The 17,504-nt window shown below is 47.1% G+C and overlaps 1 protein-coding gene across 1 annotated transcript in view; it reads left to right on the forward strand.

Annotated features, from left to right (window-relative positions):
• The window catches only part of EHD4 (EH domain containing 4), a 76,525-nt gene that overhangs the window by 25,602 nt on the left and 33,419 nt on the right, over positions 1–17,504 (forward strand). The window contains exon 3 of the mRNA XM_084885495.1: positions 5,630–5,727. Within this exon, the coding sequence (XP_084741621.1) occupies positions 5,630–5,727 (98 nt within the window). The remainder of the gene's footprint in view (positions 1–5,629; positions 5,728–17,504) is intronic.

Raw genomic sequence — 17,504 nt, forward strand, 5'->3', positions numbered from 1 at the left:
TACCAGTCAGAAAGAATATATGCACCCCTATATTCACAGCAACATTATTTATAATAACTAAGATTTGGAAACAACCCAGTGCCAACCAGTAAATGATAGAAAAACTGTGCTACACTTATGTAATGGAATACTATGCAGATGTAAAAAAGGAGGATCTTGTCCCCTTTGAACCAGCATGGAGGGACCTGAATATTATTATACTAAACAAAATAAGCCATTCAGAGAAAGACAGGTATCACATGATCTCACTCGTATGTGGAATCTAAGGAACAAAATAAACTGACCAACAAAATAGATCCAGAGACATCAAAGCATGGAACAAACTGAGATTTCAGAGGGAAGTGGGGAGGAAGGAGGAAGGGAAAAGGGGTGAAAATAGGGGATATTTGTAATAAGTCAACAATAAAAGTGAATTTTTTAAAAAAATAAACTAAATAATAAATAATAAAAACAGACTTAATATAAATATGTAGTCAGTCCAGACACATGCTGGTTCCACCAGCTAATTTAGTTACAGAGATTATGGGAAATAAGCTCTTGCCAAGAATCACTCTTGATTCACCATCAAAAGAGATTGTTTTTAATCTGAGGCATTAGTTGGTCTTTGTGCATGTGCTGTGCTTGTCCGTAATAAACTCCCTGAAGTTCTTGCCATTAATCTTTAACCTCAGGATCGGTGGCTCCCAGGTCATGAACCCATTGTTCTTTATTGCTGCCTGTACAGTCCTGGTCCTGACACTCCAGAAAACCAGCTTTACTGCCTGGGCTCAAGCAGACTTTTCCGGCACCAGCTCTGCCTGGCTCCTTGCACCCGGCCTCCCCCAGCCCCCCCTAACAGTGAGGCTTGATTTAGAAAAGGACATATTTAGGTTGCTCCACTTGAAATGACCAATATTCAACCATCTTTTACTACTTGTAAAAATGGTAATTCCGTAAGATCTAGGGGTAGGTAACCTTTGGCTTTTTATAGTGTGGATTTAAAATAAATTTCTGCTGGCAGTAGAAGGTTTCTTGCATTAGGGGTTTTTCCTTAGATCAGATATGTGTGCTGTAGGACCGTATAAAATTATTACAGGTTAGTTGTCAAAGTCTTTTTATATATTGATTGCTATTTACTGTACTAGTAAATGGAAATTTGTGTAATCTCTCTGGTCCTACTCTTATCGGTAAAGTGAGCTGGTAAAGGAGGTGCTTTTAAATAGCTCCATAGCCTCTCCATGGAAGCTTCGGCTTATTTGAACCTAATAACAGCCTGGGAGTTCTCAGACTACAGGAGGTCACAGGATGTGTGAGCAAGAAGAAGACCAGAGCCAGGATCATCTGCCTGCTGTTTACCACTCCACTCTGCATCCGTGGGTACAGAACAAGTCAAATGCAGGAGCCTCTTCAGTGGGGAGTGCAGGACGAGGGCATGTCACTTCTTTGCTGTAGGATGTTGCCTTCTGTGTGATAAACGTACACAGCTGTGGTTCAAATGCATGAGATGGTAGGAGCAGGCTAGTAGTTAACCTGGACTTTGAGGTTGGAACTGTCAGGTTAGCATCTCAGCTCATCACTTACAGGCCATGTGACTTGACAGGTTATGATCTGTGCCCCAATCTCCTCTGTAAAATGATACAAAGCCCCTCCCTCTGAAGTTGTGGTGGGATTGAGTGAGTTAACTATAGATGTCACTGCGCTGTTTGGAAACCAAAAGCAGTATTAAGGTACTGCCTGGTTCTTTTAAAATGTTGATCAGCAAGCCTTGGCTTAATGGGTCAGTGGATAGAGCATGGGCCCCACACACTGAAGGGTCTCAGGTTCAATTCTAAGTCAAGAGCATGTGCCTGAGTTGCAAGTTCAATCCTATGGAATGTGAAAGAATACACTTCAAGGCAAGGAATGGATATTAGTCACTCCAGCAAGGATCAGGAAATCTGTGCTTGGAAACATGTCACAGACACACAGGAGGCCTGAGCCATGGCTGACGACGTCCTACCCAACAAATAACCTTGCTTTTCATCTTCTTCTCTTAGAGCATAAAAGTAAGGCAGGTTTGTTGTACAGCATTGCATTGGGGTTTTTTTCTGATTACAGTTATTCAAGAAAACGTGTGTGTGGTTCTAACCTGTAGAGCAGGGGTCCTCAAACTTTTTAAAGTGGGGGCCAGATCACGGTCCCTCAGAGAGCTGGAGGGCCGGACTATATGAACTACTAATTCCTACTGTAACACCTCGGCTGCGCTCACTGCCCAAAAAACCTGGCGGGCCGGATCAGACTCCTCTGCGGGCCGCATGTGGCCCGCGGGCCGCAGTTTGAAGACCCCTGCTGTAGAGTATGAGTCACCCGCACAAGGGGTCTAAAAGCTGACTTGCGTTCTGTGCTCCATTCCCACCCCCCGCCTCAACCCCTCCAATCCACTCCATACACTCTTTCTTCTGTGGCGTGGAGGTCAGATTTGGACACGATCCCACGACCCCTCTCTGGGTGCCCCTGGGGAGCTCCCTTTTCTTTCCCTCCCCCCTCTTCCTTCTCTCTCTTCCTCCTTGAATTACGATGTTTCCATCTTTCCCTCTTCTCCTTCCCCCTCTCCTCCAGGTCCCTGTCTTCTCACCTCTCCCTCTCCCACTCCCTGCTTTCCTTCCCTTCCTTTCTCCCTCCCTCTGCCCTCTTTCCCCTCCTCCTTTTTTCTGCAGTTACCCCTCTTGGCCCGCATCCCTCTCCCTGTTTATTGTGTGTTAACTTCATTATATCTGACTGCATCTTATTTCGTGGCTCATACATTTTGCCTCTGCGGATGCGTCAGGAGCCAAAGAAGTTGCTGAAATGTTGTCACTTTGCACATGAGGGAGTGGAAATTTTGAGTCCCTCTGCTAACTTTACAGCAGAATCCAGGGAGTTTGTGTTCTGGAAATACTGATATTAAGTAGTTTTGGGGAAAAGGTCAGCTTCTCCCAGGAATGCTTTTCCACATATGGGCACTTTTTCCAGATTGCCAGATGCCTCCAACCACCTCATAGAAAGGACGGGACTATGATAAGAGTCTGAATCACTGCTGACAAGAAATGTGGTTCAACACAGATGTGCTCAGAACTCCGTTCCTGCCCCAATGCTAGAGCTCTGACTGTGGCGTTTCTCACTCTGTGAGCCTACAGAGAAGGCTCAGGGGTCCCTGTGCACTTCATTCTCACAGAGCTCTCCAAGCGATGGCAGTGGGGTTTACGTAAAGGTGGAGGGGGCAGGAGGGGCAGGAAGAATCAGAAGTGAGGGGCTTCTCTTAAGTTAACGTGGCCCTTTATTTTTCACATTGTAAGGTCTTTAACATTATGGATTGAGTTCTACTCAACCGACATCAGAACATTAGGCTGCACTCCAGCCAGCCTTGCCTTCGGGGCATGACCTCCAGATGCCATAGCTGCTTTGTGCTTCAGCGTTTCTAGCTACAGAATGCTCGTAATATCTTTCCTACATCATCCCAGGCTGACTTGAAAATCTAGGAAAGAATGTATGACAAACTTGTCCTGAGCACCTTCAAAGAAAGTTATTTTGAAAGGTCAGTAGGCTGAAACCGGTTTGGCTCAGTGGATAGAGCGTCGGCCTGCAGACTGAAGGGTCCTGGGTTCGATTCCTGTCAAGGGCATGTACCTTGGTTGCAGCACATCTCCGGTAGGGGGTGTGCAAGAGGCGGCTGATCGATGTCTCTCTCTCATCGGTGTTTCTAACTCTCTATCCCTCTCTCCCTCTTCTTCTATCTCTCTTCCTCTCTGTAAAAATTCAATTAAAAAAATATTAAAAAAGAAAAAAAAGAAAGGTCAGTAGTTACAGCAAAGGCTCAGGGCTGCCCACCCCTGCCCGCCCGGCCACGCCCCATCCTGCCCTCTGTGCTGTCCACCAGTGCGTGTGAAGCTGGGCAGGCCCCCCTTCCTGCATTCCCTGCATATTTACTTTCTGAGTAATCCCACCAGTTCCACTGAATGGAAGAATTGAGCTTTCACCAAAGGTTTCAGCTTTCTGACCACACAGATCCAGAAGTTAGCGCTGACAATATAGACAACAGAGAGCCTTCCTGTCCCCATACCATTTCCATCTGAAAACATACCCAGTGCCTAAAAGAGATCCCCCTTGGGCCGGCTGAAGTGGCTCAGTAGTTGAGAGTCAACCTATGAACCAGGAAGTCATGGTTCAATTCCCAGTCAGGGCACATGCCTGGGTGGTAGGCTCAATACCCAGGGGGAGCATGCAGGAGGCTGTCGATCAGTGATTCTGTCATCATTGATGTTTCTATTTCTTTTTTGCCTCTCCTTTTCTCACTGAAATTAATATATAACACACACACACACACACACACACACACACACACACACACTGAGTGTCCAGATTATGATTTCTGAGCACATAATAATCTGGCCACTCATTGTATATCCTATATAATAATCCTATATAATAAAAGGCTAATATGCAAATTGTCCCCTCAACCAGGAGTTCGACCAGCAGGCAGGCTGGCCAATTGCCCATGTCCCCTCCCCCTGGCCAGACTGGCCCAACCCCATCCATGCACGAATTCATGCACCAGGCCTCATATAGATAGATAGATAGATAGATAGATAGATAGATAGATAGATAGATATGGATATATAACATAGATATGGATATAGATATAGATATAGATATTTTTTTAAGAGATCCCCCTCGGGCTCTGTTGCCTGGGTGGATGGAACACAGCCTTTCCTAGTACTTTAGAGTTAGACAGTGTTAGAGCTAAAAGACTCACCCGCCCTGGTCTGTGTCTCCAGTTGCCCATGAGGAAAGTGAGTTGCAGAGGGGGAAGTCCTTGTCTAGGCCCCACAGCAATTTATTGGCAGCAGCTGAACTGACCCTGAACCCAGGTCTGCTGACCCCGGCCACAGTTTTCCTGCCGCTCTACTCTACTTCCATGAGGCCTACGCCAGGACAGCAGACTAGAACCATAGGAGGGAAAGCAGGAGAGGAAGGGAAGTGATGGACAAGGAAGGAGGCTTGGAGAAGCTTGGCCAGCTTATAGGGTACCCCTAGGACTCAAACACCTGGAGAATTTGGGGGGTTGCCCACAGGTGCCTGTCCCACCCTGAGCCTGGAGCCATAGCAAGTGTCAGGCTGGGTGCTGAGTCCCTGGCCATCACACAGTGAAAACAGGCCCCAGTAGCTCTAAGGTCACTTTAGGGATCGGGCAGGGCCTGGCAGGAGCTTGGCACATTCCAGCCCAGTGGGGCTGGGATTCCCCTGGGAGAGAAGACCCAGATGCTTGACCAAGGAGCAGCCTGAGGAGGTACAAGTGAAGCTGGCAGGCTTTGGGTGAAGGCCCAGCTGTGAGTGACTCTGAGCAAGTTACTTAACCTCTCTGAGGTTAAGAGTAATTTTTTCCTCCTGCGGTTAATATGAGGAGCAACTGAGATGATGATGTAAAATATCTAAGTGTTCAATAAATGTTGGTGAAAATCACAGTGAACAGTAAGGAGTCTGGTAGCAGGTAGCCACAATGGAGGTCCCATCAGTCCCCTGCAAGCCCCACTTCACAGCAGATGATGTCAGCAGCCCAGAAAGGCCAAGGAGCTCTGCCCTTGGCACAGTCTCTAGTGCAGTTCTGATCCCATGTTTGGTCTCTTGCTTCCAGATTCATGTGCTCCCAGCTGCCCAATCAGGTCCTGAAGAGTATCAGCATCATCGACAGCCCGGGCATCCTGTCTGGGGAGAAGCAGCGCATCAGCCGAGGTCAGTGCCCTTGCCGCCCTGCCCTACCCAGTGCTGGCCAAGACGCTCTGCTGTTGGCAGAGGGTTTCCATCCCTGGTGTATTCTACCCAGGACCCCCAGCATCCATGGGCAGCCCAGGGTCCTAAGCTGAAGGGGCCCTAAGAAATAACCAAGGAGTCTGGCTAACCAATCATAAGCAGGCAAGCTAATGACAGCTGGGGAGGGGGCGGAGGGAGGGGGGGCGCTTTCCAGCTGCTCTTTCTCCCTCCCCCATTGACACATATCCCACCCAGTTGCTCCCTCAGCATCCTTGCCTTGAATAAGCATTTTCTGCTGTGTACTTGGTGCCAGACACTGTCCTGTCACTGGGAATCACAGGTGCAGTTTCTGCCCTTGAAGAGTTTATGTTGAGTAAGACAGATGTTAATTAAGTTTTTACGAAGAAAACGGAAATGCGAGCTGGGATAAGCACTCTGAGATGGGGGCTGTATATCAGGTATAAGGGGACCTGGCCTGGCTGCGGGGTGCTGGGAAAGGCTCCCCAGAGGATGTCACTTGAGCCAGAATCTGAGGGCAGCTGGCGTGGGAAGGAGAGACTGACTGACTGAATGACTGGTATTCAGAGGAGACTGTTGAAGAATAGAAAATGACTGTGAAGAACAGTGGTTTCTGAGCGGCTTCAGCCTTCAGGAAACAAGGCAGAGGCCGTAACTGTTTCCAGGCCCGTGCACTGTGGTTAAACAGAGGGGCCTGTTCTCTCTCACACCCTCTTGGAAAAGGGGGTATCCGGGGCAGACCAGAGGACACGATTTACTTAGAGAAAGAAAATTCCTGACTGGGAGGGCACCATGATGGACTCCTGTGGCCACAGAGATAGGTCACGTTCCCTTCCTCCTGGCCTGGCCACTAAACCTACTTCCTCCAGGCTTTGCTGGGAAGGAGAAGATGGAGCTGATGCATTGCTGCTATCACTGTTCACTTCGCCACCCCTAGAACAGCCAGTCAGTGGGACTCTGTTGAGAGTGCTGGCATGGTGAGGTTGAGCAATGTGACCTGTCTGGGGTCATGGTCACGGGTCACGGCCACACGGTGAACTCCCTCAAAGAACTAAAAAGCAAGAGCCCCGATACAGGTAAATAACGGGCTTCCTTGGTCTGCACGCCCTTCTTCCTCCTGGCATTTCAGGGGTGCTGCCCGCAGCCTCCTGGGCTCACCGAGCACTCGCTCGGGCTGCCTGGCTCTGCCTTCACCGCCCCGGTCAGGGACTCGTGGGCCATTAGTCTTCCCTAAGGCCTCCGAGAACATTACACTGATAGCGAGGTCAGGTTAATACTATTCTTCTCTCGTAACTATCTTGGTTGGTTTTATTTTCTGTTATAAAAGTAATCTTTAGTGTACAGGATTGAAACCATGAGTAGGATGTACAAAAATCTCCCTCTGTCACAAATGACTGACTAATGAATTTCTCTGGCTCCTTGGAGACTTTTTTCTATGCATATATAACATATCACTTTGAACAGAAATGTGATTACTATGCATGTTTTCTACAGCATGATTTTTGCCGTAACAGTCTATCGCAGACATCATTCCATGCCAGTGTATTCAAATTCTTTTATTCCACTTAATAGCTGCTTATTCTCCATCAAATGGAGGTAACATGGTAGGAATCTTTTGTGTATCTTTTTTTTTTTTTAATTTTTATTGTTGAAAGTATTACATATGTCCCCTTTGTTCTCCCATTGGCCCCTTTTAGCCCCCCTGCCCCTCCTCTTTTGTGTATTTTATACCTCATTGCCAAAAGACTCTTTTTAAAGAGCCAGTTTAGGACCATTAACTGGCCCCATGAAAGTTGCTCTGAAAATAAAATGTTTTGTTTTAAAAGGAAAATAAAGCAAACACATGTCCCAGAGCTTTTCCCAGCCATCCACATTTCACTACTTCTATGTGTCTGACCAAAGTTACTGGAGGAATAAAGGTTGCTGGTAATAAATCTCTCTCTTTACCTCTAAGTTTTAAGACCCAGATTGTAGTTTCGACCTTATCCACCTCTTTTCATGGGTAGGTAGGCCTCTGGTCAATTCTGATCACCCATATTCTTCAGGATTTCTCCTTAGCTTAGTCATTGTGTCTTTTAAACTGTAGCTCCTCACAGGAGTGTAGCGTGGCAGGACGCTCTCAGAGTGCTTTGAAGATCAGTCCTTTCTACCACTTTATAACAACCTGACTCACATCCTGGTCTGGCTCACTGTGGCATGTGCGTATACACATCCTCTGCACAGAAATAGCACACACGCTTCCAACCGTCGGCTGGCCCCTGCCGCCCTGACAGGCAGAGCAGCTGGTGAGGACGGACCTGGAGCCCAGACAGTGTCAGCACCGCGCGTGGGGCTGGCGCTCCCCGGCGCGAGTACCTTACCATGTTTGGGCACCGTTGGTGGTTGCAGTCACTCAGCTGACAGCTCCAACACATTACTCCCAAGGATTCCAAGCTGTTTTACAGCTGCTTCTGCTTTAACTATTGCAAACTGTGCTGCATTCCCACACACACTCGTGTATCTGCTTGCATTTCTCCAGCTTCCTAGATCACAGCACCACCTTCGCCAGCCATTTATGTCAGCCTGGGGTGAGGTAGGAGGTGCAGAACGTTTGAAACATCTGCATCGACTTCATCAGTGGAGCTGCGCCTCCCTGCGGCGTTCAGTGTGTGAAAGAGGAGAGGTGGCCGCTGCTGTGCCTTCTCTTTGTCCGGGGAGTCCATGTGTTAACCCTCCACAAGGGGTCTCATCACGGAGGCCCCTCTTGCACATTGAGGGCCGCTCCTTGAGGTGTGTATCCATCCATGATGGCGGTGTGAGAATGGCCACCGTGTACCGAGCTGTGTGTCTACGCTGTGCCAGTCGTTTAGGATTTCTATCTGCGTTACACACAGTCCTGCGCACACAGAAGCTGAGCCCCGGCCCAGGAAACCCTCCTGGGCCTCACTTCCCCTGGAAAGCAGAGCCTCCCAGCGATCCTGTGAATTCCTTCCCCAGCTGCTGGGCAGAGGGGTGGTGGAGCTTAACCCCTGGGGAGTGAGCGGAGCAGAAACTGTTGAGAAGGTGCCACTTTCAGAGAACAGGCTCCGAGGATGAGTGCTTCAGGCAGAGCTGACGGCTGAAGCTGCCGTGTGGGCCCAGCCCACCCTCCGGCCTGCAAGGGTGTGCAGCCCTGGCAGAGAGCGTGCTGGACAGACAGTGCAGCTGCACTGGTGTGTGGTGACTGCTGCACGACCCCCAGGAGGACCTATGGACTGCGCCATGCCCAGAGGTCTCCCCATCAGCACAGGGCAGCACAGACGGCGGGTGAAGTGGTGGTGGCAGGTGGAGTGGTGGTGGCAGGTGGAGTGGTGGTGCGTTGTACTGCTTTGCTGGGGGTCAGGTGGAGAACAAGGGGCCTGACGGGAGCTGGCATCACATCACCAGCAGCCCTCGGGCACCTCCCGGGCATTGCCCAGGTGCCCAGAGCTCTGCAGAGAAGGTGGCCTAGTGAGGGAGCATCTCCAGGAAGGAGTCCTGCTGCCTTCGTAGTGAGCGCAAGAATGGAGGCCTTCAACCTGGGGTTCAGTCGCACATCTCACCTCACCTGTGGCCTTGTTCCTTGTTCAGTCTTCTCTCTCGTGACATCGTAAGCCCACTCCCCCTTTTTTGTGTGCTGAGTAGAGGGGCAAGTGTGACTACAAGGAACACATGGTGTTTTGCAGACATTGCTCTTCCTAGACCAAAGCTATAGGTGACAAGAAGAGACACTAATAGTTCAAATTTCCCGGTGTTGGGTTTGAAGTGAAATCACTCATGTGAGAAGTGGCCTTCACGGATTAGGATGTGTCTAAGCACTGCCTTCTCATCAGCATAATCTTACACTGACCCTGAGCTTCAGGTCATGCCCTCCTCGCCTCCCTGCTCTGCTCCAGGGAAATGGGAATGCAGAGTCAGCACTGGGGGCAGCAACTCTCCTGGTCGGGAGCTCTGTAGGTAAAGCCCACCACGGTGATTGACATCGGAGCAACTTTTCATATTCTCCATATGAAAACCCGTCCCCTTCACATGTTCCTTCGTTTCATTATAGTTGGCATAAAATCTTTAGGAACAAAAGATTGAGCTTAGTTTCTAAACTGTAGCTTTCTTGGCCGACAAAGAATTCCCATCAAGGACAAAAACATTCTCATATATTGATAGTAATAATTTTATTCTAATCAAGTAATAGTTACCTAAAAATTCTACAGCCTTTTCTTGATTCTTTTCTTGTAGCCAATTAAAAAATACCTTGACTCTTAAGATTTATTTTACACTATTTTCTCAAAATGGGTGGGTGGAATCTGAGAAACATTCTTTACCCCCGATGACAACATCCAGATTTTTAACTTTTATTTTCCTCTCACTCTTTTCTGTGTGATAACACGTCCTTATTTTCCTTTCCATTCTCTTATTATTCTGGCTCCTGGACTGTTTGCATCCTAAAATACTGTTTATTTCATACTGAACCTAAACATCATCTAGGATTTATGTCTGGACCCAACATGAACCCAAGTGTGCTCCCAAACACTGGGTACAAACCTCCCGGTCTGGCTCCAATCACAGTGTCTGTGTGACAAGGAGAACACTGTGAAAACCACTGTGGCGCCTGGTGGGCTTTTCCACATATTTAGCACAAAAGCATTTGGAAGGTACTGTGGTTTCCTGAGAGTACGAGGTTCTGTATAGTCTTCAACAGACTGGACTTTGGTCATAAAAACAGTACAGTTTTTCCCTTTTAAGAACTCTAGAAGAAAAAAAACCTCTTGATCTGAGTTTTCTATCAGATATGCCTGCTCTCCCCAAATGGCAGAAGTGTCTTCCTCTGGTGTTTAAGCTCTTCTCACTATAAGCCCTTTCATTATAAGTCAACGAGTAGAACTAAGAAGACAGTGAAAATTAAAAGGGCAGAAAATGTCTGGCTAGTGAAAACAATAAATAATAGTAATGCATGAAGCAGAAAGGATCTCACTGCACTGCAAGTAACAAAACAGGAAATAATTAGTGTCAAAATCATTGATTGTTTTATCATTTACATACAGACATCCTTCAGTCCTAATTTTGTAATATTATTTAAATGAGGTCCTCAAAAATAAAAAAGGCCTCTGAATATTGACAGGCAAACATGAACAGGATGCCAACACAGGTGAGTGTCCAAACATAGTATTGCAAAAGAATTGACAGACTTGGAAAACAGGGCGTGGAAATCCAACCTGTAATCAATAAAGGTGCAGAAAAACAGAGAAGGCCAAGCCAGACCATAATCAGAGAAGTGCAAACACACTTAAATGACATGTTTTTTTAACTTGAAAGACAAAAGACCAGATTTTGAAGGCTGCCCAAGAAAGGCGGGAGAACATTTAGAGACGTCCAGAAAAGAACAACTTCCTCACAGGCTTTGGAAATGAGGGCTAGAGAGGAAAATACCAATGTCTTGTCTCCTAAAAGGACAAGAAGGCTTGGCGCAAGACATTGGCCAGGCTCAACAGCAGCGAAGACCCTTCTAAGAAGCACTAGATTAAAGAGACTTCAGAGATCAATAGCCCCCCAGGTGGGGCAGTGGTGGCAGGTGGGGCCTGTCCTTGAGGTGGGCCTCACAGCCAAACCGTAGGTGTAAGTGCTGAACTTCAGGAAGAGTTCCTGAGAGGGCCCATCCGTGTGTGGCTCAGCAGTTGAGTGTTGACCCAGGAACCAGGAGGTCACCAGTTTGATTCCTGGACAGGCATCGATCAGCTGCCTCCTGCCCACCCCCTACTGGGGATGTGCCTGCAACCAAGGTACATGCCCTTGACCAGAATCGAGCCCGGGACCTTTCAGTCCGCAGGCCGACGCTCTATCCACTGAGCCAAACCGGTTTCGGCAAGGCAGCCAATTGTTGATTCTCTCTCATCATTGATGTTTCTATCTTTCTCCCCTCTCCCCCTCTGAAATCAATAAAAATATATTTAATAATTTTTTTAAAAAAAGAGTTCCTGAAAGGGCCTGAGATTCCTGCCAGCTTACCCTGAAACAAGGAAGTTCAGGCCTTACTTGGATAGTATTCTAAATAAGAGAAGGGGAAAAAAAATAAATTAAAAAAAAAATATATATATATAGATAGATAGATATAGATATAGATATAGATATATATAGATATAGATATTGTACATATATATATGCCTAAGCAACTGTTACAACCAAATGACTGTAACGACCGAACGACCAGTTGCTATCACACGCACTGATCACTAGGGGACAGACACTCAGCGCAGGAGCTGCCTCCTGGTGGTCAGTGCACTCCCACAGTGGGAGTGCCACTCAGTCAGAAGCTGGGCTCATGGCAGGCGGGCGCAGCTGCAGCGGCAGTGGAGGTCTCTCCCGCCTCCACAGCACAGCAGCGCTACTGAGCAGTGGCGGCAGCAGAGCTGCTCCCGCTCCCGCCGGGAGTCCGCCCTGGCCCCTGCCGCTTCCGCACTGCTAAATCCCTCAGGCCGAAACCTGGCAGTCCGACTCCCCAACGGGTTCCAGACTGCAGGAGGGCGCAGGCCAAACTGAGGGTCTCTAGTAATTAAATAAAGAGGAGGTGGTTGTAAGACAATACCATCTTCTCCCTCATTCTGGTCACCATGCAATTACAGATCCAGCTCAGGGCAGTCCCAGCTCTTCCACAGCACCACAGATCTTTTCTTTAACCTACACGAATCAGCCTGTAAACCCAGAATCTTACAAATTGATTTCTTTGATCAAATCAAGGGACTGAAGTCTCTGAAGACTGTCCTTTGTGAAGCAGGAAGTGCATAAACAATAGAATTGAATTTCCTTGGTTTCAGCCACTTACCAACCCTTTTCCAATCTTTTAAAAAGTTGTTAACCTCTTTATAAAATGAGATAATAGTACCTAGTGCATAATGTTGTTGTAACTGAGTTAATACATAGGACACAGAAAATAATGCCCAGCCTAGCACATAGTAAGTGCTCAATAAATATTAGCTTCATCATTTCATTGTGTTGGTGTTGTTGAAGGCCAAAGAATTTTCAAAGGCTGAATTTAACCTTTATATTGGTTTACTAGAGGCCCGGAACATGAAATTCTTGCATGGGTGGGGTCCCCAGGCCTGGCTGGTGGTCAAGGTTGATCAGGGCCAGGCTGATCAGGGCCAGGCCAGAGAGGAGGCAGCAGTCACTGGGCCAGGCGTGGAAGAAACGAACGCTGACACCGCCATCATCGGCACTCTGCTACCACACAGTTCCCCGCCTCCCCCTCATCCTTCCCTCACCACTGCACTGCCATCACAGTGGGCAATTGGGGCCTGCTGGCTGGGGGCAGGGACAGGGCATGGGAGGTTGGCTGCTGGCTCCAAGAAGGGAGCCGGTCCTTGGCCCACCCTGGGAAAAGGGCCACATCCACTACCTCCCACCCCTAGTTCCTTGTCCCGGACCGGGGACCAGGGGAAGGGACTGCGGGAGGTTGGCCAGCTGGGGGAGGTTGGCTGTGGGAGTGCACAGACCACCAGGGGGCAGCTCCTGCATTGGGCATCTGCCCCCTGTGATCAGTGCATCATAGCAACCTGTTGTTCGGTCACTTAGGCTTTTATATAGATAGATGATAGATAGATAGATAGATAGATAGATAGATAGATATTAGTCTCTTGTCTCATAAAGTCTTCTGTCTCAGAGAGTAAGGGAAATTTTTGTCAAGTTATGTGAAATGTGAAGTTTGTTGTTTGGGATTAAATGTGAAGTTTGTTGTTTGGGATTAAAAATGCTATTTTTGGATAGTGTTCCTACCTTTTCTCTACATTATCTTGGTCATTTTATTGATAACTTGTTTTCAGTTTTGAAATTGTATGTCTTTCAGGAAATAGAAAAGAGATAACACTCTGATTATTCAGCTTAAAATATATGATGGGAAAGAATTTTAAAATAACTGTGCATGCATGTGTGATCTTTTTGGCATTTCTTTATTTTAAAAGTGATTATGTAAAAAACAACAGGCAATTTTAGGGGCATGCTAGAGGCTATGTACCAAGTGCCAAACACTGTCCTGGATTCCAAAATGAGTGAGGCATAGACCCTGGCCAGGTGCTCACAGCTGTTGGTATGGGTGGACCTGCAAACAAGCTCTAATAAAATGCAGTGAACAATGGGCCTCACCAGCCTCCAACTGGGGGGTGGAGGTAGGCAGAATCAGCAAAACTACCACGAGAAAACATTCTTTTCCCCAAAATTTTATTTGCATTTCCCCCCCTCCTCTTTCTCGATAATTCAGTGAATTTTTTTTTGTACATTTACAGAGCTGTGCAGCCATCGCCACAACCAATTTTGGGACATTTTCATCACCCCAAAAAGAAACTTTATACTCATTAGAAATCACTACCCATTCTCCCCCTTCCTCCCCAGACCCTGGCAACCATTATTCTACTTTCTGACTATGGATTTGCCTGTTCTGGATATTTCACATAAATAGAATCATACAATATGGCCTTTGTGTCTGGCTTCTTTCAGTTGGCACAATGCTTTCAAAGTTCATCCATGTACTAGCATGTATCAGTACTTCACTCCTTTTTATGGTTGAACTAGTGGCCTGGTGCATGAAATTTGTGCATGGAGGGGGGTTCCCTCAACCCAGCCTGCACCCTCTCCAATTGGAGTCCCCTTTGAGGATGTTCAACTGCCAGTTTAGACCCGCTCCCTGTGGCAATCAGACATCCCTCTCACAATCTTGAACCACTGGCTCTTAATCACTTACCTGCCTGCCTGCCTGATCACCCCTAACTGCCTCTGCCTGCCTGCCTGATCATCCCTAATGGCCTTCCCCTGCCGGCCTGATCTCGCCCCCAACTGCCCTCCCCTGCTCTCGCCCCCAACTGCCTTCCCCTGACTGCCTGATCTTGCCCCCAACTGCCCTCCCTGCCAGCCTGATGTCACCCCCAATGGCCCTCCCCTGCCAACTTGATCTTTCCCCCAACTGCACTCCCCTGCAGGCCTGATCTCACCTCCAACTGCCCTCCTCTGCTGGCCAATTTGGTTCTGATTGGTCAATTTCTATGCCAGTCAGCATCAAAAGATCTGCCTCCTAGGCAGCCATTGGCTCCTCACAGTTGACCCAGATTTGATTTTGATTAGTCAGTTTCTATGCCAGTCAGCATCAAAAGCTCCACCTCTTAGGCAGTCATTGGCTCCTCATACTTCACCCAGATTTGGTTCTGATTGGTCAGTATCTATGCTAGTCAGTGTCAAAAGCTCCACCTCCTAGGCAACCATTGCCTCCTCACAGTTGATCTAGATTTGGTTCTTATTGGTCAGTTTCTATGCCAGTCAGCGTCAAAAGCTCGATCTCCTAGGCAGCCATTGGTTCTTCACACTTCACTCTGATTGGTTTCTATGCCAGTCAGGTCTCTGGACCTATCAACGGGGAATGATCAGAAAGTCAGGGCTGATCAGCAGCCCTGGTGGAGGCCTGGAGAGAAATGGAGGTGCAGCTGCTGGCCAGACTGGGAGAGAGAGAGGTACATGCTGATCAAAAGCTGCCACAGAGGCAACAGATCAGTCCCTGCTTCTCTCTTCAGGCCTGTCTCTGACCCTGATTCTCAGTTCCCCAGCAGTCAGCGCTGACTGCAGTATTGGGCCTCAGTCATTACTGGTCATTATGACCCAGGGTTTTTATATATTACTATAGCATTCCATTGTATGGCTCTACCACATTTTAGTTTTTCATTAGTTCACTTTGGGGACAATTATGAATAATGCTGCAATAATCATTCATGTACAAGTTTTTGTGAAGACATATGTTTTTAATTATTTTTGGTATATACCTAGGAGCAGAATTGCTGGGTCATATGTTAACTCAATATGTAATATTTTGAGGAACTGCCAGACTGTTTTCTAAAGTGACTCCATTGTTTTGCATTTCCACCAACAATGTATGAGGATTTCAGTTTCTCCCCATCCTCATCAACACTGTTGTTTTGATTGGAGCCATTTTAGTAGATATGAAGTGGTATTTTTGTTGTGGTTTTGGTTTGCTTTTCTCTGATAACTGACAATATTAAGCATCTTTTCACAGACTTCTTTGGCCACGTGTATATCTTCTTTGCACATATTTTGTCTTATTTTCTGGGTTGTCTTTCGCTTTAATATCATCTAAAGCACAAAATGTTTCATTTTTAATGAAGTCAAGGTAAATGAGTGATTTCATCGGCCTGTGAGGTCAGGACCTTATAGAATGGGTCAGGATAAAGTGAGATGACAGAATGTAACTCTCACCACAGCACCTGTCTGGTTCATGGTCAAGGGAAGGATAACTAGCTGCCCTTACTATTGTTATTCTCTTCCAGTTGGCCGAAAGAATGTGTGTAAGACCCAGGAAGATGTGTGAGCTCAGGGCCCTTAGGAGAAATGCGAGTTGTGTCTGATGCCAGAACTTGGTTATGTGGCTGGTGAACACACATGTCAGGAGACTAGGTTTTATCCTAAAGGTTGTATGGAATACCGAGGGGTATGAGGCAGATGACATGGTAGAGACTTTTGTAGTATACGACATGTGTCCACAGGCGTGGATGGATTTTGAAGCCATTTTTCTATTTAGGGCTTGAGTTCAATGACTTGTCTCTGAGCTTTGTTTGAATTTGGCAGTCACAGAAAAGTACCATCCGCTTGGGCTGGGCCACCGGCTGAGGACTTGTCAGATCCTGTTTTCTGCCCGGCACTGAGGCCAGTCTGGAGTTGAGTTGTGAGGTCCTGGACATCACTCGCTTCCTTGGCCTCCAGCAGGAAATCCTGGTTTCTTTTTGTTTGGGGGAAGTTTGCTGATAAACACATTCATGGCTCCTTTCCCACCAGTGCCCGGGAAATTCCACACCACAAGTGTTGCTATTCTGTCCTTAATGTGAGCCTGCCATTACAGTGACTCAGAATGGCATTTGCCAAACACTGGCAGCTATTTTTCATTATTATTAATATTTTAAATGCATATTTCATCATGAGGAATGACCTCTTCTACCAAAACTTTGTTTGTTTGTTTGTTTTGTCAATTGTCACCCAAGGATATTTTTTCTATTGCTTTTTTAGAGGGAGTGGAAGGGAAGGAGGGAGAAAGGGGGACAGAGAGAAGAAGAGCAAAAAAACATTGATGTGAGAGAGACATTGATTTTTGCCTTCCTCACACATCTTGGCCGGGCCAGGAATTAAACCCATGACCCTTCAGTGTACAAGTCGATGCTCTAATCATTGAGCACATCTGATAGGGCTCTACCCAAACTTTGAACTCTTAAATGAGACACAAAATGGGGGGGGGGGGGGGGAGGGCACTACTCTTACTTTCCATATAGAGTAGCTCATTAGCATAAAACATTTCACAGACGCTGGGATACAGGGATTAATCAAAGAAAAGGTCTGTTCCTTGCTCCTTCGAGTAGTAATAGTAGTAGTTGTAGTAGTAGTAGTAATAATAATAATAATAATAATAATAATAATAATAGCAGCTAATACCTGGTGCATTGGTGAGTGCTTTCCACATATTATTTACTCATTTGCTCTTCTGTGTGGTAGGAACTATTATCCCATTTTATAGGAGAGAAGGCTGGGCACAGAGAGGTTTAGTAATTCACCCACCGCCTGGTAGCCAGTATGGTAGCTAGTCTCAAAAGCTGCCTTCTACCTCCACCACCAGGAACCACACCTCCCAGTATCTATGCCTTGGTGTTGTCTCCTCCCCTGATCAGTGGGATGAGCAAAAGTGGTGTTTTCTGACTTCTCAACTCAAAATC

Source organism: Pipistrellus hanaki (genome assembly GCF_964339955.1).
Source record: "Pipistrellus hanaki genome assembly, chromosome: 1".
Lineage (NCBI taxonomy): Eukaryota > Metazoa > Chordata > Mammalia > Chiroptera > Vespertilionidae > Pipistrellus > Pipistrellus hanaki.